At 32.2% G+C, this 21,449-nt stretch overlaps 2 protein-coding genes and 2 long non-coding RNA genes across 4 annotated transcripts; 2 read left to right on the plus strand and 2 right to left on the minus strand.

Moving 5' to 3' along the window:
* Positions 1 to 6,146: 6,146 nt before the first annotated feature.
* Positions 6,147 to 8,220, plus strand: LOC125586302. Its single transcript, XR_007322804.1, has 2 exons — positions 6,147 to 6,581; positions 6,721 to 8,220. It is a non-coding gene; the product is annotated as an uncharacterized LOC125586302 (long non-coding RNA).
* A 252-nt stretch (positions 8,221 to 8,472) lies between these two features.
* On the minus strand, positions 8,473 to 10,045 carry LOC106389123 (glutaredoxin). The gene is made up of 4 exons (XM_013829316.3): positions 9,806 to 10,045; positions 9,553 to 9,641; positions 9,039 to 9,137; positions 8,473 to 8,924 (listed from the first exon to the last, which is right to left on the minus strand). Exons 1-4 carry the CDS (start codon positions 9,859 to 9,861, stop codon positions 8,698 to 8,700), a joined length of 471 nt encoding a protein of 156 aa, XP_013684770.1. The 5' UTR covers positions 9,862 to 10,045; the 3' UTR covers positions 8,473 to 8,697.
* A 122-nt stretch (positions 10,046 to 10,167) lies between these two features.
* LOC111205355 lies at positions 10,168 to 11,162 on the plus strand. The gene is made up of 2 exons (XR_002657899.2): positions 10,168 to 10,627; positions 10,764 to 11,162. It is a non-coding gene; the product is annotated as an uncharacterized LOC111205355 (long non-coding RNA).
* Positions 11,163 to 12,671: 1,509 nt separating this feature from the next.
* On the minus strand, positions 12,672 to 14,215 carry LOC125586303 (putative F-box/kelch-repeat protein At4g39600). Its single transcript, XM_048756249.1, has one exon. It carries the CDS (start codon positions 14,002 to 14,004, stop codon positions 12,826 to 12,828), a length of 1,179 nt encoding a protein of 392 aa, XP_048612206.1. The 5' UTR covers positions 14,005 to 14,215; the 3' UTR covers positions 12,672 to 12,825.
* Between the last annotated feature and the right edge of the window lie 7,234 nt (positions 14,216 to 21,449).

Genomic DNA, 21,449 nt, shown 5'->3' on the forward strand with positions numbered 1-21,449 from the left:
GAAGGGACGTTTGGTCGGTTTGGGTCGTCGCACCCGGTCGGTTCCTCCTTCTTCTGCACCACCGCCCTTTGTTGATCCAGAAGTACTTACGGCTCAGTTGAAGGACAAGGATGATCGCATATCTTTGTTGGAGACCCAGATGGCGGCTCAACAGGCGGGCTATGAGGCGCAGAGGAGGCTGAACCAGCAAATGATGGAGATGATGCAGAGGATGTAACCGAACGAGGTGTTCCCGGATGTGCCAGACCAGTAGTTTTTTTTTGTTCCAAAAACTCGGAATGTTTTATTTTTATTTGTGAAACTTTGAATATTAATTAATATGATTTCAATTTTAATTTTAATTTTATATTTTTGAATTTAAATTTCAAAAATTTTATTTTAAAAAAAAATAAATATTTTTTACATTCCGAGAAAATTAATTATATTTTTTACTCGATCGATCGATGCGTTTTTGGACATATATCCATCGATCGATCTGTTTATAAAAAAACGTTCGGAATATACCGAGGGACATCTTCCTCGGAATATACCGTGGGACACCTTTCCTCGGAATATACCGAAGGACATGTTCCTCGGAATATACCGAGGGACATGTTCCTCGGAATATTCCGAGGAAAGGTGTTCCTCGGTATATTCTGAACGTTTTTTTATAAACGGATTGATCGATGTATATATGTCCAAAAACGCATCGATCGATGAAGTTCCGAGGAAATATCCCGACAAAGTTCGCCCTCGGTATATTCCGAGGAGATTTCCGACAAACAAGTGATCCTCGGAATTTCCTCGGAAATTTGTTTCCTCGGAATTCCGTCGGAAAATTCCGAGGGATTTCCGAGGAAAGAAGAAATTCCGAGGAATTATTTCCGAGGACTTGTTTCGTCGGTATGTTGTCGGAATAACGTTATTCCGACGAAATTCCGACGATTTTTTCCCTCAGTATCCTTGCTGTTTTCTTGTAGTGTTTGCTTTGATGGGTTTATTCTTGTTTATGCCAACTTGTGCATGTGGAGATTGGAGGATAAATTAGAATGTGTTTATAGAGGCAAATCCTGAGGAATTAAAAAAAAATTCAGAAAAAAATCTTACAATACTAAAAGCCAAATATGCTCAACATGTAGGGTGTCCACATCACTTAATTAAATCTACCAATCAGAACTTTTCCTTTTGCCATGTCAAATTATCTTTCACTTTAACGGGTCATTCATATAGCTGCTAAAGATTTCAAAATGGGTCCATTCAACTAGGTCGCAAGCTTGACTCTTCCACTTCATCGTCAATCATCATCGTTTTGATTCTCTGCATAATCAACGATGTTTTTTATTCTATTATTTATGGTTTCGTTCAATCTTCCTTTGTTTGTCCTCCTATTTAAGTCTCTTCGTCCAATTTTTGGTGAAACCAAAACCTACTACCTCCACAAAAGAAGATAAAGTCATGGCCATGAAATCTGTTAGATTGACCGTGAAGTCTACCTTCGTCTCCGTAAAGTTTCCAATCTCCGACAGCTCTATTGACCGCGGCCGTCCTATGGAGTATCCAGAGAAACTCCACTGACAAAACACTACAATTGATCTTCCTCATCTGAGTGTCACCGTAAATAGCTTGAACATGGCAAATCCTTTTGTGATCCGTCATGAGGAGTGAATTCGATTGAGGCAAAACGATCTTGCTGAGCTTCTTAGGCTTCTAATCAAGCATCTTTGGAAATTGGAAGCGAGAAAGAGGTATTGCATCGTACAATCTGTTTAGTGATCCTTTCATAATATATGGGTTTCACATGTTTTTTTTTTCTGCAGCCTTTGAAATAAATAATTTTGAGTATTGATGGTTACTTTGAGCTTGCTTAATCTGCTGTGGGTACTCTTGGCTACTTTTAGGAACAGGTGCGTTCTAATCTTGGTGTATGCATATCTTTTAGTCAATAGAATGATTGGTATTGGACTGGGTTTGTTATTGAGTCAGGAAAAAAACATGCTATACAAATCTATTTCTGCATAATAACTATATTTTAATTGAACTCATTGTAGAAATTCTATCTTTTAATGCTGAGCAATCTCAGGTGAGAGACTGATCACTACGTTGTTTCATGTTAATACGTTTTCTAAGGTCTTCAAATGCCGTGTAATTTTGGGTACTGGCTTCTTCACACCTGTACCTATATATGAAATTATTAGTTATGTTTTTATAAAGAGTTCCTTGCATATGGTTCTGGATTTTAATAGCATCCCGTGACAATATCAATCACACGTTGATGTTGGGATTTGATTTGAATTATTTTGCTTCTTTTTGTCGTTGTCTGATTTTTTCTGTTTTTCTTTTCAGTTTATTTTTGTTTAATATTTAGCCATTTCTTTAATTACATATGTAAGTTTATTTAGTTGAACAATTCATTTAGCATGATTAATGGCCCAGGTGCAATTTTCCCTAAATGAGTATTTTCATGTATCATTCTGAGTTTTACTACCGCTTGGTTTTTCGATCAATTATTATATCATGTGTTTCTCCTTCACATTTGCAATAATTATCCAAAGAAAATTATTGCTGGGTAAATCCTTCTGTTTCTCAATTATGTTACACCTGATATTTTGATATTAAAATTTCACATAATTAACGTGTTGTAGTCTTTGCTGATTTCATCTGCTTATGATACTGAGTTCTAGAATTAATAGGTTCATTTTGATTCAAAAAGTATCATAGATAATTCTTTAGAAAATATGCTGGGAACACCAACAGACGTTGCTAATATCTATGTGTTAACCATCCCTCCAAATAGAGTGGCAATGTTGCACCGAGCCCCATGTCTTCATCAAGAGTTTTCATTGACAAGGATGTGCCTCCGACAATTGATTACCTCTCTTGGTATGTGTTTCTGTGGCAATGAATTTTACACTTCAAAACTCTTATCTGATTCAGAGTTCATGTTCCAGGTTGGCTGAGAAGTGAGGACCTATATGTTGCTTCCATGTTTATTGCATTAGAGGTCACCAAGGTTGAAACCCTTACTATAGGTGAGATTTATGCCTTCCTTAGACAGGAACCTATTCAGGTAGTTTGAAAACTGTTACAACACAAATAACCATCAAAATTACTATGATTAGTGCTTGCTCTTAACCAAATGCAGACAACCTTTTTAACTGCATGCCTTTTATAACCATGGATCCTCATCATGAGATGGCAACTCCACAGTGTCTGTTGGATACAATTGGCCAAACCCACAATGTCAAAGTGAAGGTTTCTGACCGCAGCTTCACTGAAAAATACCATAACTGTCTCAAAGGTTGTATGTCCTCCAGTCTTGCCAGATGTAAGAATCACCTGTGCAGATCAGTCACCGCAGACATTAAAGGTGAGCAACTTCCCGGGCCAATTGTAACATGTAACTCTGCCTTTGGTGAAACCTTTTACACTGGGTCTTCTTCTGGTGGAAGTGCTCCAACTAATGACAGTGAAGTGGAGCAGGAAACCAAGAGTCCAAGATTTAGTAGCTAATACCTGTCAAATCTCAGCTCCATGTTGCTTTAGTTCTGTCATTATCTATATCGCTTAAGTTTATGTACTTCTCTAGGATTTCCTTCTGCATATCTGAACATAATCTTTTCATTTTTTTTTACTCGTTGGAAATACATAACTTACTTTGAGTTGAACTTATTTTACTTAAAGCAAAGTCTCTCCAGATAATGTAAGCATTTGATAAACTCTTATTCTGACAGATTGACACAGTGATTGTGTTTGGTTTTTTGGGTTGATAGATTCACATATCAGATTACCTATACAAAGGTACTGCTCTGCATCTCGCGGCTCAAATAGCCATCCTTGATGTAACAGGATATTGCTTTCCGAGTGTATACCAGTGTCTCAATTGCTGGCGCCTGTTGACTGATAACAAATCTTTAGTTGCTGGATTTGATCAAAAGGTTTTGATAGTGTTTTGAAAGAGTTAAAGCTTATGGCTTCAGTTCTCATGATTAGCTGAAGATGTTTTTTAACCACAAAGTGATATTTAGAGCATCAGATGGAGGAACAACACACAAAGAGACGCTGCAGTTACTCATGAATTTGGGAACTTCTGTTGCTTAGTTCACTGTGGAAGATGGAACCACAATAGATCTTATAGGTTATTATCATATTACCCGATTAATGCTGAGATTTTGAAGGGAGAGGCTAAACTCTAGCTTATTGTTTCCCTTTGTCTCTTTCGTTTTGTATTGAAGGTGCTAAGAGTACAATTCTCCATTATGCGTCATATGGCGGAGACACGCAATGCTCAACCAAATAATAGAACAACATGGTTACTCTTTCTGAAAGTTCAGTGTAAAATTCAGATATGAATTCGTTTCGCATTTGTATTTATCAGCTATGATCGACAAGAGTACCTCTTTGGCTGCCATTAACTCTAATAGGTTCACTTTTTCTCTGTTTCTATGTCTGCCAAACTCAATCTAACAATTTATATAAGACCACATTTTCTTTATTCATTTCCTTTTATTGGTTTCAGATAGACTCCATGGATGGTTTCTTGCTCATGGCATCGGAACTAGCTCGAAGAAACACTAAACCTAATCAGAGAACAGGCACATAACCATCAACATATATCTCTACTAAACCCAACTGCTGGTGGAAAAAAAAGAATTGTTAAACATCAATGCTGAAAACAAACTCATTAGAACTCCTAAATCCTGAAAAGGAACCTCATAAAAATAATATTTAACTGAGAACAACGTAATAACATTTGGTAGAGATATCTGGTATTCACGACATATAAACTCCATGAAAATCATTCTATTTTTCTCAACTTTTCAGAAAATATACAATAAGCAATTAACTGTCTACCTTTTATCAATGTATTAAACCAGATTTTTTCTGCTGTAAAAATATTTTGAATAAATATCTGTGTTTTTATTATTGTTTACGTTTACATTCTAATAATTTAAACTTCATTTTAATATTTTTTATTTGTCATTGTTTCCGATATATATAAGTTAAATATACCAATAGAAATAACTTAATATATTAAAGCAACTACACTAGTTTGATAATATTTAGTAAAATTATATCTAAAACGATGTAACAATTCTATGAAATATAAAAATATACACCAAATAAAATAATAAAATAATAAAATAATATGAAATTTAAATTTCTAAAATTTAAATAATGTACATATGGTAAAGTCAAATATTTTTTATTTTATAAATAAAAATATTTAAAAATAGAAAAAAATTGAATAAGAAAATTTTTGTAAATTATTATCTTTATAAATTAATAAAATTTCAAAATCCCAACAATATTAATTTATTGAGATTTTACTGTAATAATTTATAAAATAAACTCGGGCGTAGTCCGGAAAAGTCTCTGGTTTAACTAAAAAGGCAAAGTCAGATGATTCCCTTGACTAAAAATTTAACTAAAAATCACAGTTTTTTTGTGGTTGCGGGGTTCAAGTTCTTATTTATTGTTGTTCATACGATCGAATCTAAAATACTCAAAAAAATTATTCAGTTCACGATAGTGTCACTATATCTTGGGAAAGACGGCGCTCTCAACTGGACTAAAGGGAAAACTTGAGTGGGTATCATTATAATCAAAAATAAAGAAAAAAAATTGGAAATGGAAAGAGAGGATATGAAGAAGTTTTTTTTTTTTTTGAAAATTAAATATGAAGAAGTTTTTAATTAAGAGATTTAAAGAAACTCAGAATTTAAATGTCAATTGTTTGTTAGCTTAACTTTAAAAATTTTATTTAAAATTTTTGACTTCAAAAAAATTATTTAAAATTTAAGATATTTTTTAAGAATCTCAATGAGGTTTTACCATTGAGACTGCTATAACTCTTCTTTTTTCTAGTGGTTATACCGATGCGGACAAGAACGCTTAAGAGCATGATATCCCACAAAAATTTTAAAAACCAATCCCCAAAATCACCAAATAAAGATCGGTATTTGGGGAGTTTTTGCACTGTTTGCGGGCTCCACCGACACGTGGCAGCCCGCGATTGGTTTATTTTTTTTTTTTTTTTTTCAGAAAAAAAAAATTCTTAATATGGTCTTAGACTATTGGATTCTGGAATCTCCTCTCCTCTGATTCTTTCTCTGTTTTTTTTTTCTGTTTGTAAACCCATTAATGTGTAACAGCTTAACATATCAATAGTCATCCTTTTATAAGCTACCTTAGATCCATTAGCCCAACAGATCCATTCTGTTGTAAACGCTTAAAGCCCAATTTAGGACCAATAGAGTTTCGGTATAGACACGTTAATTCCACAACCTCTACCTTGTTTTCATCAAAACTTATCATTTCAGACAACCCTCCAAAAGCTTAGTGAATCTCTGACGAACTCCTTTTGTCTTCTACTCTTTTACGACTTATCTTGACGTCTCTCTTTCATCACATATGATGAAACTGAGCTACACAACACAGCTACACCTTCAAGATATCACATTTTATATTCTTGTTTCAATTCCCTTTCTTCCCAAGTCTGAACCGCCAAACTGACAACCCCTTCTTCCGACTTCCCTAACCCTTTAGGATGACAAAGTTGGCCGCATATCGGCTCAAGCTTCGGCTTACACCTCTGGTAAGAGGTAAACGCTTCTTCTTACTTATTTTTCCAAATCTGAGGTAGATCTAAAGATGCAAACCGATGATCTTTATTTTATCAGTAGAACTCAACCTTTTACCTTTTAAAATCGACTTATACCTTCTTATTCGCTGCAATATGAGAATCATCGAGACATCTCATCAGCCGCATGTTGCATGCAGGGCCGGCTCATAAACATTTTAGGCCCCTGGGCAAAAACAAATTATATAGCCTTTTGGCAATTTTTTTTTGAAAATCAAGTAAAAACTAAAATTTAATGTAATTATTTAAGCTATTATATTATTTTGTAAGGAAATTTTCAAGATAATTTAATTTTTAAAATAGATATAACTAAATTTAGTTAAAAATATTTATATTTACTTTTTTGTTTATTAAAAATGCAAACAAATTGTAAAAAAAAAATTGGACCCCTGGGCCCCGGGGCGGTCGCACTCCCCGCCCTACCATCTAAGCAGCCCCTGGTTGCATGGAACCTGCGAACTTTGACAAACACCAAATCCTTCTCCAGTGTCTTCCCAAGTACGGTCTTTGTTAGGATATCAGCTAGGTTTAGCGTAGTATGAATCTTTACCATTATCCTGCTTCCATCGGCAATTACATTTCAAATAAAATTGAACCTATGTGTTTAGTTCTTTTGTAAAAGCATCTATTCTTTACCAAAAATATAGCTGATTGTGATTCACAATTAACTTTAACTGCCCATGTATCATGACTTAGATCTTCACACATACCCTTAATCCATAAGAACTAGTCTTCGTACTGAGACTATAACTCTTAAGGAAGAAAATCGATTCTAATGAAATCATGGCTGGAATTGATATCTTATTTAAATAGAAAGATTTCAAATATCTGGAATTTATTTTTATATATTATATGGATGATCCGAACCGCAAGGAATACCTATTTAGTAGCTTCAGTTAAGGTCATCTACTCTGACTAGCTCTATAGTAAAGAGAGAAATTATTGGTTCGAGCTCCGATCTCCAGCTAGTAGTATTACCTCATACGTGAAAATATAGCCAGTAATTAATCTCATTTTGTGGAGATCAGTTGTATAATCTACATCACAGAATCCTTCCACCTCATGACTTTGCTTCTTTCAAACAGTTCAAGGAAAAATCTTCCTCAAATGTACATTAAAATCCATTTCACTTTCTCTTAGTGTTCTCTATCTGAATTTCCCATAAACCTGCTCACAATCACAGAATCCCTCCAACTGCACATGCATACATAATTTCTCTCATTAACTCTGGTTCCTCTTTGCTTCTTCTTAACTCATACTTTTCAGGTTGAATTGATACCCTAATTGGAGTAGAAATTGGTTTGCAATACGCAATGTTCAAAGTTGAGAGCACATGTTCTAATTATTTTCTTTGAGAAAACTTCAGTGAACCTTCTTCAGAATTTCTTGTACTATATACACACCTAAGATCCTTGTTGCAGCTCACAAATATTTCATTTCATACTTGTGAGAATCATTTGGCAACCAATCTCGTCTTGAACCTTTGTTGGTCAACTCATGAGATGTCTAGTTTCTTTCTATAAACCCACTTGCATCCAATTACCATTTTCTTTCTTGTCTCTTCACAATATCTCAAGTAGCATTTCTGTCAAGCGAATTAATTTACTCTTTACAGGCTGAACCCTGCCTATATATCTTAAGAGCTTAGACATGGATTAAGTTTGAGTTTCGATAAGTTTACAAAGCGCAATATAACAATAATTCAGAATTGGCTAAAGACACTTTGCTCACAAATATTATTTTCAAGCAATCAAGTCAACTCCTTTGCATTCAATTCACCTAATATATCATGAAGTAGGTGATCATTAAGGTTCAAGCAATAAGAACAATCCAAGTGACGAACTCTAATGAAGAATTTCTAAAACAAACAATTTTAAACATTTATTTTTTTAATTTCTTTTCTCACACAAGTGATACAACAATGGTGACTCTGGGGTATCAGAGAATAAGAGAGTACAAAAGTATTTAGACTATAGGTTTGATATGAAGAAATTCGGATCTCCCTCTCTTTCTCCATGGTCCTTCTTTTATGGATGTTGAGGAGCGGATCATAATGGTGACGTGATCTTTGGCAAGTATCAAGTGTCTTTAAAATCATATTTAATGTTCCGACCTCCTTTCTGTTTTTGCTTTGACCATGTCAGTTCAGTGTGGCTTGTCTTCCTAGCTCGGGACGGACCCTCAACTTCCGTGGGCATATTATCTCCTTGTCGGGCTTTTGTGATACTGGACCGGATTTTTGAACTTGGTTTGGACACAGTTAACAGAGGAACCAACTTACCGCCTCTGTGCAGGTTGGTTACCGCTACAAAAAAAAATGAAAACAACAAGATTTGGTTTAGAGAAAAACAAAAGGAAAAATTCGAAAAAGCTTTTAAGAAGAAAAAGTGGAAAGAGAGTTGTGCTCTAGTTCTCTTACAATCGCAGCCACCGATGTGTTTTTCACCTATGAATACATTGGGAACGGTGCGTTGTCCTGTCCATTCTGCCAGAGCTGATTGAACTTGGGCACCATCACCTTTATTATAAATAACAAGAGCAATGAACAATGGTTGAGTATGGATTCTCTGAATCAAACTAATATACACATCTGAGTGTAATGATCCCAGAACGAAACCTAATGGAAAACCTAACTCGAATCTTTAGAGAAAAGAGATAAAGTTATGAATGATGGGCTCGTGAGCAGAAGGATCAAACCAAAAAAAAAAACTTAAACTGTAAGAGAAAGCAGAGAGACATTTTAGATATATATACTTGGATTGGAATCAATAACTAAACAAGAAACTCGCATATAGTTGGATGAAACAGAGGATAGAAGAGAAGAAAACAATCACAAAGTTTCTGGAAACGGTAAAGGCAGAGAAGCCTTCGATTTTGAGATCATAAACATTAAACAATGAAATGATTATACGATGAAGATTGGGGATTATTACTTTCTTTGTCGAGCTCAACTGCGATGAATCTAGCTCCCAGTTTCTTCAAAAGATCTTTCACTTTCACACAGTATGGGCAATACGACTTGCTGCAAAAATATAAAACCCATCAAAATACAAAAAACTCTCTCTTTGGTACATCCATGTATGGTAATTGTAATATCTTTCCATGGGAACATACACACAATCAAAGCCTTCACAAACAACCATGCATGAATCGAGAGTAAAAAACACGAGTCGAGAAGAGACGGACCTGAAAACAACGACGGCATTGCTGGAAACGATCTCTTTAGCCTTCTTCATCGCCATCTTTAACCCTAGATTCGCTTTTCTTGGTTTCTCAGGAATGTTGGGAGAAGAAGCGAATCAATCCGCTTTATCGAAACGCAGTTGCAGACTTTTGTCATCAGTCAACTATATGAAACGCTTGTTTAGTATATCTATCAGCCGTCGATTTTGAAACGTATATTTTTTTTTGGAGGGGGTTAATAAAATTAATAAATAAATACTTTCGCAGTTTCCTTTAAAAAAAGGTGGCCAAACAAAATCAAATCTTCTATACTAATAAAATAGAGTTTTTTTCTCTCTTTTGCTGGAAGGTATTTTCGATCTGGGTTTTATTTTCAGTTTTGGGCTTGAATTTTCTTTTTATGAAAGTTCAGCTTAAGCGTATTTGTATTTATGTTTCCCTCGGCCATCTCTGGGCCGTGTTCGTGACAGGAACCAATCTACAAAAAACTGAACTTCGTCGTCTTCTTATTTACCCTAGAAACCACATCAGTATGAATCTGCCACTGTAACGCCGATGGTCATCAATGCCACTTTATAGTTAAGATTAACATTTACGATCCCAAATCCACGTCCCACTGCTTAACCTTAATTACTCCAATCCCTTTTCCTTCACATTCTCTAATTTGCTCCTATATATAAGCATCTAGGCATCGACAAGCCTCATCACTCAAACCGCTCCTTAGTGTTTGATGGGCACACCATGCTCTTCACCAGAAATCAGAGAGGTTGGGTATGGAGTGTAGGGTCATCATCGCTACAAACATCAATCCCAGATTCGTAGCAGGTGATCCCCTCTCCACTTTTAATCTTTAAAGCTTCTTAGTACAGAACATCTAACTCTGCCGAATCAATTTCATTGTTCGGTCTTTATGACAATAACTTGAAACCCAATTTCTTCTTGTCTTATTGTATCTCATCAGATATGTGTTTGTTCTCAAGGATATCTCACCTGAATTAAGCCGCCCAAAAAGACATTTGACATAAAATGTAAAAGAGGTCTGATCAGAGGTTGAGGAGAGGTTTGCTTGTGTCATTTCCTCATCCACATTGATCTTTACCAAGGAACTACCACAGTACAGTCAAGTATTTTTCTGTGAAAAATTTAAGCTAGCACCTCTTTGATCCGCCAGTTCGCCTTGGTTTTGTGCAGTAACAGGTTTGACCCCAATCCCATAAAACATCGGGATGGGGCTCATTTTTGCGGTTTCATATTTTCAAAGAAAAAGTTGTAAGATTCTTATAAAAGTTTATATTTTTGTAGATTTAACTAGAATAATATATCACAACATGGCAAACAAAATAAGGCGGTTGTAATCTAAGCTTTCACGCTTCCATTAGAGTTACCACCATATCTTTAAATCTCCACTTTAAAGCTTAACTTCCAAGTTTCGCTTGATGAATTGAAAACTGGGTGTTCTAGACAGAGTGTCGTCAAGGCGTGTAATGTGAATAAAGGTGGTAAGGTAATCGGAGTTGATAAGCTTCAGTCTCTACATACATCAGTGAGAATTCTTGGAGAGATAAATAACTTCCAAGTTGCTTAGCTTCAACACACCTGAAATTATCCCAAGGAATGCGAGAGTGTCGGAGGTGACATTACGAAACTTCAGTCTGATACAAAACCAAGGCTCGATAAAGTGGAAACATGAATAGAAATAGAGTTCATTGATACATCCAAACTGGTGAGAGAAGCAGAGGAGATGAATTAGGGTGACTCCAATCCGGTGAGAGACAATAGATACAAAACCAGAATCCAACTTTGGAGGCTTTGTAACTGAAACTTCGGGAAAGTAAATATTAGTTACAACTAATGATCATTTGAATGCTTTGTAATTTGGCGTTATATTGGGGTTGTTCGTCCTTCTGCTATAAAACAAAGTTCATGCTAAAATAATTTAAAAACAAATTTAATAAAGTATTAAAAATTGAATAAATTTCATTATAAATTGGAAATTTTATATAAACTGAAACAATCATATATACTAAAACATAATTTATTGTTAAATAAAATATTTTAATTATTATCTATGACATTATTGAAACTATTTATATAGTGCTTTAAAATATACATTTTTACAATTTTATCACATTACATTATATTTCAATTGATTTAGCTTGGAATTAGATTAATTAGTTATCATGAGAAATTTAATTAATGTAATAATATTAAAGTTTGAAAATCTTTAAAAAAATGTATCAGTTATTTTTACTTTAGATTTTCTTCAACTATATCAAACTGAAATAAAAATCAAAAGAAAAAATATAAATTATTACATTTTCCGTAATTTTGTTTATATAATAAATTTGTGTTCACTAAAAAAAGTTTCTTTCAATTCAAATCAACAAAATTTAATAAAATTAACAATATACTCTTTGAAAAAAGTATTTATTATTTTCAATATAAAGTAAATTTTCAAATATTTTATAAAATTAAAATATATTTTAATTTAAAATAAATTCAGTGTAAACTCAACCGTCCGTAGGGCGGGCCGACCACTAGTATTTTTATAAAATTAGCTAAATGAACATATTTTTTAAAAAAAAATGGTCCCCTTGAATTTATTGGTTTGTCGTGAAGCTAGTCCGGACCAAGCAAATTAAAAAAAAAAATTGGGGAGTATTGGAAAACCAGTTTTTTTTTTATCAAATTAATATTATTAATATTTTTAATTATAAAAATACAATTCGATAAGAATAAAACCATATAAAATAACTAACCTCTTACATATAATCAAACATTGTGTAACACATATTCACAACAAATACGACAGTACCCGCTTATCACGTATAATCCATCAAACAATAAGAGCATAGCTCCAAACTCTCTCTTTCAAAATCAAACCATATGTTCTGTTATTAGATATAATCAACCGTTTTGCAACACATTTATATTCACAACTACAACATTACCTGCTTGTCAGATATATGACCCATTTATCCAAATAGTAGTAGAAAGGGTTACACCATGCCATGAGTCATCCATCAAACAGTACAAGAGATAGCATACATAAATTCGTAAGACTTGGGCACTTTAAGAACAGCATCAAACCACTCCACTTCCCCCCGAATCTCTTCACAGCTGCGCCGTTCAAGCTTAATCTCTGCACACCAAATAATCTCCTCCCTAAACCCACTTGCAGGGGCATACATGTCCCACAAAACCAACATCTTTCCACCGTGTTCCACCAATTTGACACAACTGTAACCTGCAAACTCCGGTAGCCCTTCTAAACCTTGTAATTTCCCAAAAACATCATCATTCTTGGTGTCAAACCATTCAAACTCACCACTGCAAGACCTATAATAGTAGGCTATGTTCCCTATCATGCAGGGAGAATCCCAATCCGTATTCGATCCTAGCAACTCCCCTGTCCTTTCCTTTGGCTTAAAAGCCAGACCCTTCTCACCGGTAGTTTTATTGACGCTCGCTACGATCATCTTTCCTTCCATATTCTTACCGTGGAGCTCACGTTTTCCAGGCGGCACGGGCTTCCAAGTTCGTGTCTTCGTGTTGAACACTTCAATACAGTTCAAAGAAGTTGGATCTTCACCGTTTCCTGCTAAATACATCTTACCATCATGTTCACTATCAGTGTATGCAAGCCGCAAGCTTGGAGCTTCGAGCCAAGTGTGAGTTCGACAGTCAAGGAATGGGACGTTAGAGCAGGGAGCCTTTTCAACGTGTCCGCAGATGGCGTAGATGTAAGGACCGACCGCCACGAGAGTTGTCCAATCGACAGGAGGTGCGTTAAGAACTGAGACTGGAACCAACAGATTACCACTCGACTTCTTCTTGTTGGTTAGGGTTTGGAACTCAGGCTTCCGACAGAGAGTGAACCAGCGAGTATTGGGGTCAGGAGGGAACCGTAAGCAGAGATAGAGGCAACTCTCGGTGCGGCCTATGAGGGATCGGGTCTCGTAAAGCTCAGGCGAAGAAAGGAGAGACCGAAATCTTTTGGAGACGAGGGAGAGAGTTGGGTAGTATGATCTAGAGATGCGTGCGAAGCAAGTCAATAGCAAGTCATCAGGAAGTAACGAAATCGGTGTCGACTGCTGCGGTGTCTGTGGGAGTTCAGGTGACGGCTTCTTCTTCTTCTTCTTCCTCTTCTTAATTAGCAGTAAGATTCGTCGGTACAAATTAGCCGTTGAAGATGGAGGCATTATAAGTAAGGTTTGTCGATATGATTAGCAGTTGATCAAAGTCTCTGTCTTAAGAGAGATACGCCGGTGGAGTTTTAATAGGCCTCGATTTGTTGATCTTTTCTTGTTCATTATTAGTTTATCGAATAGACCCAGTGCATACTTTTAAATTATATTATTAAAGGAGAAAATTCAAGTTGAATACACCATTTCTTTATATTACCACAAATATAAAACTAGTAGAAACTGCAATGCCCTTGACCTTGACCAAATGGCTTTGAGGATTAGAAAGACGACTAGGCAGTTCACAATAAAAAAAAAAAAGGTGAATCAGAGTTGATGAACTTTTTAAATGAGGTTTTCTTACTTGTATAGTTTTATGATTATTTATATCTTTTTGTAAGAATACTTTAAATTGTTGATCACAAAATTTGATGACAAAAAAAAAAGTTGATCACAAAATTTATAAAGTGAAACTTTTAACTATTTGGCAATTTATTGTCGTTCTTAAAATTCAAAATACAACATATACAAAATATCTAAAATTTACAAATCGTTATCTAATCTTTATTTTAATAATATAAAATTAAATAAATGATAAACGATCTACAAATAGTTATCTAATCTTTATTCTTTACTATTGTTAATTTTTACATATATATATATATATATTTAAATCACATTAGATAATTTCTTTTATTCAAGGAAAGAAGGAGTAGAGTTTTTTTTAAATTACTAATTAGTTTTATTGTTAGTTCAACAAAAAATATTGTATATATCTAAGTACACCAAATAATGAATGACATATATTGTAATTATTTTCTTAATTTACAGGGAAATATTTTGAGAAATACACTTATATGAGATTTTAATTTGGAAATTACATCATTATTTAAGTTTTTTTTTTAATTTAATTTTATATATGTTACTAAATTATCCTATCTGAATATGTAAAATTATTATCAAAATTTTAAAAGTACCAATCAAATTATAAAAAATAATTATTTTGATTTACTATTTTCAAAAATGCCAAAAAATGTTTATTTTAAAATAAAATAGAAATCCATATAAAATAAGGTAAGACAACAAAAATAATAAAATTTAAAGAACCAGATATGGATACTATTTCGGAAATTAAAATAAAACTACCAAATATTTTTTTAAAAAGAATAGAAAACTTATAAAGATGTAAAGTTGTACGAGCTTAAAACAAAAATGCTTTTAAAGTTGGAGCTACATAATTTTAAAATGTTCTAAATCATTATTTTAATTTACTATGTCAAAAAATATCATTTTTCCTAAAAAAGAATCTTTTAAAATAAAATAGAAATCCATATAAAATATGGCAAGCTAACAAAATAAAAATTGTTAAAGGAATCAGATAACATTAACATAAAATTAACCAATAATTATTTTTAAAGATTAAAAAACTTATAAAGAAGTAAATCTATATGAATTTAAAACACATATGCTTTTAGAGTTGAAGTTACATAATATTAAACATATTCGCAAATAATTTAAAATAAAAAATCATTAAAATATACTAATTCAACATCTTAGTATATTATTTTCAAAATATTAAGATTTTGTTATCTTCAAAGTAAAATGATGAGTAGTATCAACTATGGTAACAAAAAATTAAAAATGAAGTGACTCACTAGAAAAAGAAGAACTGAGATAAACTTAGTTTTTTCTATATCTCCTTATCCGTGATAGAGTTTTCAAAATTTCAATTTAAAAAATCTTTAGTAAGAGCAATCCACTTGTGTGAGATATATATTGTTAAAACTAATTTATTTTCTGAGTTTCAAACTGTTTCTTATTAAATAAAAAGAATTTAAAGAATTTATTTACCGATAAAAGTAGGATTTTAATAAACGTTATCATCTAACTTAAAATTACCAATTACAGTTCGGCAAATCATTATTTTAATTTACTATTTCAAAAATATCAAAAATCCAGCGAAATTTGATAATGTGATATAAATGTTAACAAAATTAAATGATATGGTAGATGATGTATGATTTTTCCAAACAACTATTTGAACTTTGTTTAAGTATGTAATTACTCGATAGTGTGGTTATATATGTGGACACTCAATATATATATTTTGTTTGCATGATTTAACGGTTAACCTGTACTTGCACACTATCCGTTTGTTGTTTAAAACACATGTACTTATACACTACGAATTTCTTAACCAATATTAGTATATATATATATATATATATATATATATATATATATATGAATTTCATGACTTTCATTGTATTTTTTTTTTCAGAGCACACAATGTATGGAATGAACCCAAAACAATTCAAATTCTTCTTCTTTTTGTCAAAAAAAAAAACAACTCAAATTCTTAGAGAGCATCTCCAAAAAAAAACTTTATTTTGAAGTTTCTAAAACTCTATATTTGAAGTTTAAAAGTGTTTTTCTCCAAAAGCAAAATTTCAAATTTAACTTCAAAACTATTTGTATTTTATAATATGGTCCTTATATTTGTCATAACTAATTTGAATTCATAAAACTTTTATAAATAACTAGCACATATGTAAACATATTACAACAATGTTAATTAATAAAATTTAAATAAAAATAACTTAATTAATATTAAACTTCAAAAAAAATATCATATTATTCCATAAAATGATTTTCTATTAGTGCATTTTGAAGTAAAAATGGCTCTCCTTATTTTTACTTTGTAGGTTACGAGCTAAAATTTGTTGAAATTAGGTGATCTTAATACTTGTAAATACATTAGATCAGAACAAGAAAGTAAAAGAGAAACATAAAATATTGTTAAAAAACTATTTTCATTTCGATAATATTAATACTCGTGAATATATTCGAAATGAACAAGAAAGAATTGTACGAAAAACCTCAAAACAACAACAACAACCATCTTCAGTTACAAAAAAAAAAAATTGAACAATATTTGAAAATTTTGAAGGTTCTGGATCAAACTTATATGACTATTAGTGTTGTTGTAATATTTAAATTTGTGTAATAGTTATGTCTTTATGTATTTTTTTAAAAAAAAATTTGTTAAGTTTCTTTTGTATATTATTGTTGTCTAAATTTAGTTTAAAATATTTTTAATCTTATTTAAAATTTTATTTAATTTTACGTGTAAAACTTAAATTTTGTAAAAAAAAATTAAAATATTTATGAGATATAATTTTTTAAGGATTAAAACAATAAACGAAAAAGAATTTATGAATCGTAAAGCTGATGTGTAATTGTAGGGACCAAAATGCAAATAAAATTATGAAACTTCAAATTTGAAGTTTTGAAATTCTTTTTTGGAGAGCAAAAAAATAGAATGTCTTTTGGAGATGCTCTTATGGTACATTGAGTTTGGTCTTACTATTAGCAAGATTTGTTTTCCATTTGCATATATTCCCATTCGCCTTTCAATTTCTTTTTCCTTTTGCATATTTCATAATCACAAAATGTACGTTCAAAATGTAGGAATTATATATACGTCATAGAGTTGTGTATGGCTAAAGCACTTTTTTGTTCAAACACTAACCCAGTTAATTACCAATGAACATCTGAATCAAGAGCAACAACTTCAATTAACTAACTTCAATCAAGAGCAACAACTTCAATAAAAAAAAAATAAAAAAAATAAAAAAAAAAAAAAAAACTTCAATCAACTAACTCGAAGCCCATTTCGGGGCAGCCTCCGTAATCTTGTTCTCTTCAACTAGGATCTTCTTCAAGCATTGTGACTTGTGAACAAAAGCTTCAACTTCATCAGCCTGAATCAATATACAACTTACAATATCTAAATTCCTCAGCTTCACACAGCTTTTGTTCAGAGAAACCAACAACACTGAACCTGTCAAGTTTTTACATCCTCTCAAACTCAACTCAACCAAACCAGTGCAAGAAGCTTAACATCGAAACGACTTCTTTGTCGAATAACAACTCGTTAAACGAAAATTCCGGTTTCCTTAACCTCCCCAAATGCTGTCCTAACGTCGCCAATAAACCGGGTTCTATCTCAACCGCGTCATAGCTACGCAAAGAGAGCTCTTCAAGACTCCAACTAAAGCTAAAAACTTTAGACTATATATAACCAGTCACAATCAGGGGCGTTCCTGCAATACTCGGGGCCATAAACACAACAAAAATGGGGGCCCTGCCTATACTTAGCATTATAGCAATCTTTTTTTCTGCTTTCTTTTTTCGGATCCTAATTGGCACTGTGTTTTCCTTGTAGAAATTCTTAAAATTATAGTGTTAAAAGTGTTTTTTGCAACAGAAAGATTTAATTTTTTTTTGCTAAATACAGAAAGATTTAAGTTACAAACATAAACTATAAAAATACATACATGTCATCATAAGGAGAAGAAGACTCAACGAAACAAAAACAGAGCGAAAGGAGAGTAGAAGACGAATGATGAATCGTGAGGAGAGAAGGAAGAAGGAATGTTGCTATAGAGAAAAATAAACATTGCTATAGAAAATTAGCATTTGTTTTTGACTTTTTTTTTCTGTAAATTAATTGTAGGTCCCAGTTTACTTATAATATTTTCTAGAGTGAATGCGTGAAAGATACCCAATTAAGGTCCAAATCAGAAGAAAGCCCATAATTATGGATAATCCAAAAAGGAGTAATTTTTTGACACTGTGCGGGCGAAAATACTCTATGCTTTATCGAAAACAAGTAACTCTAGATTTATCAGCTAAATATTTACATAGCAGGTAACAATCTACATATCAACTAACATATCAGCTAATAATTTCAGTATCATCTAACAATCTATGTATCAAACAAATGTATCGACTAACAAATCATATATCAGTTAATGAAACTATTAACAATTAATTAGTTATCTATCAAATAGCCCCAAAACTATTTGTAACAGCTAACACTTCATGTATCGATTAAGAATCCATTAAAATCTAAATAATAGCAAGTAAGTAATAAAATACCTACTAACGTATATATTATCTAAAAGTTGATTGTGAGTCGAAATTAGAAACATTGGAATTGGGGTGAGATAATAAGATTAGCATTATGGATGTCAAAAGAATCAGAATAAAAAAATAAAGATTTATGTTGAATTAGAAGATGATTTGAAGAATCTATACGAGAGATAAAGAGATTATAATACATAAAAGGGAAAAAGGAGAGAGATAGAGATAAGGGTATTAAAGTCATAAAAAATATTTAAAAAAAACAAGAATATATGACAAATTATATGGGCTTTTATGTGCATTCTTACCGATTACTCTATTTTCTATAGATTTTTTCCATTTCTTCTTTCGGAAACTCTTTTCTTGATTATTAAAAAACTGTAAAAAATTAAACTTAACCACATAAATAAAAAAAATTAAATTGGGGGCCCTATAGAAATGGGGGCCCAAAACCTATGTTTCAGTTAGTTTTGGTCCAGGGACGCTCCTGATCACAATGTATAAGAGCTTGTAAACCCCAGAGTAGATAAAGATTGATAAAAATTGAGTTGTGATGTGGTATGAAAGTTTCACTTATAGCATTAATTATATCTGGTTGAATAGTAAAGTTTTACTCGTGCTTGTTGAAAGGGATCACAACATCGAGCAACTTCAGCACTCGGGTTAGACAACAACACAAATCACACAGTGCCCATTGAGATCTCATTAAGTATTGGACTTTTTATTCGTATAAATGTGCACAAAAAAGTCTGATTTTGGATTCATTCTTGTATCGCTCTGTACCCTTACAATCATCAATTTTACAAAGAGATAAGCTCAAAAAAAGAAAAAAAGTTCTGCCCTTTGGAATAACTAAAAAGGTGTTTTGAACAAAAAGAGACAGAAAAAAAAAAGAACAAAAGAGACTAATGGCGGCGATAAGTAGATGAGAAAGGTCAGAAATGTAGATCAAACCCACTGACGATAGATAGATTGAGAAAAAAAAAGAAGGCAAACCGAATCAACCCAAAATGCTTTTACCGAAACCGAACCAAAATTTAATTGCAAAGCAAATGGCGATTCAGTCCTTTACGTGGCGTGTACGTTGCCACTTATGATCACTGATATAAGAGGTTATAATATTGTTATAGCTCCACTAAAGTCTTCTTGTCATGCGTGATAAGTACATCGACGTGTGTGATAAGTAATTTCCACTATGAGGACGGCTTTATTAAATTACAATATACTCTCTTTCGTTCCTAAAAGATCTATATTCTAAAAAAAAAATTTGTTTCAAAAAAATACATATTTTATATTTTCAATGTAATTTTTGTCAACTAATAATATGAAATTGTAAAGTTCAAGAACATTAATTGCATTTCTTAAAATTTTATTGGTTTAAAAATATAAAAAAAATAAAATTACAAAAACTATGCATTTATAGCTAAGTTTTAATATGTTTTATTAAAATTTGTGAAAATTCTAAAACATAAAATCTTTTAGGAACTGAGGGATTAGTTAAACTATTATAATTATTTGTACGAACAATTATTATGAATTTCGTGATCAACTATTGTGATCCTGTTGACCACTGTAATGTTTAGTTGTTAGCTGTTACAAATGTTAGCTTTTATACACTCAGTTATGGAAATTAGTAAACTATAATCACTAGAAATTAACAAACAAATAATAGAGAGAAAAGGAAAGAGGGTTTTGTTATTTTAGACGATTTTTGAAAAACCAATATAATCAGAAAAACTATATTTTTTGTATCTTAAATAAGAGCATGGAAATTTTTGGATTTATTATTTTACCAAAAAATTCAGGTAATTCAGTAACTAAAATAATGAAAATTGCATTCACTAACCAAACAAAAAACCATACTTCACTAATTAACCAAAATTACATATTTCTCTTATTTTCTCTTCGTATCTTTTTCCATCTTTCTCTTTACAAAACTAATTTTTATTTTTTGTTATTTCACAAATAGACCCTAGAATAATGTCAAGATACTCTTTAATGAAAATATATAGATTAGTGTAAAATAAAACAAGGTTTTCTGTAATGCAATAGAAATCGGAAACGAAATTATTAAAGATATCAAAAGTAATGTTGTATTGATCTTAATCGAAAACATCTTCTGGCATCTTGGTTAACTACTTAAAAGATTTTTCATATTTTAACTCTGTCCTTTGAAACCGTTTTAGTTAGTAAATCATGAGTTTACCGTTGAAGAAAATCAGATTTTGAGAACTAAATTCTTGTTCTTTAATTCAAACCAACTTTTTTTTACCGGTGGCGTATCCAAGATGAGAGGCAATGACTCTTTTTCCCCTTTCTTTTATATTTTGAACTTTCACATATTTCTTTTCTCTCACTTTATCGAATATCCACATTCTTTTTTCTTCTGCGGCGGTCTATTTCTGCAAAAGTAAGATTTTATTGAAACCCTCGTTTTGTCTAATTACCTCTTAGTTAAAAATGTTTCAAGTCAGATTTCAGAGTCTACTATAGGATTTCAGAATCTATTATATATATAATCGTAGGCGAGAACT

This window comes from Brassica napus, chromosome C4 (genome assembly GCF_020379485.1).
Source record: "Brassica napus cultivar Da-Ae chromosome C4, Da-Ae, whole genome shotgun sequence".
Taxonomy (NCBI): domain Eukaryota; kingdom Viridiplantae; phylum Streptophyta; class Magnoliopsida; order Brassicales; family Brassicaceae; genus Brassica; species Brassica napus.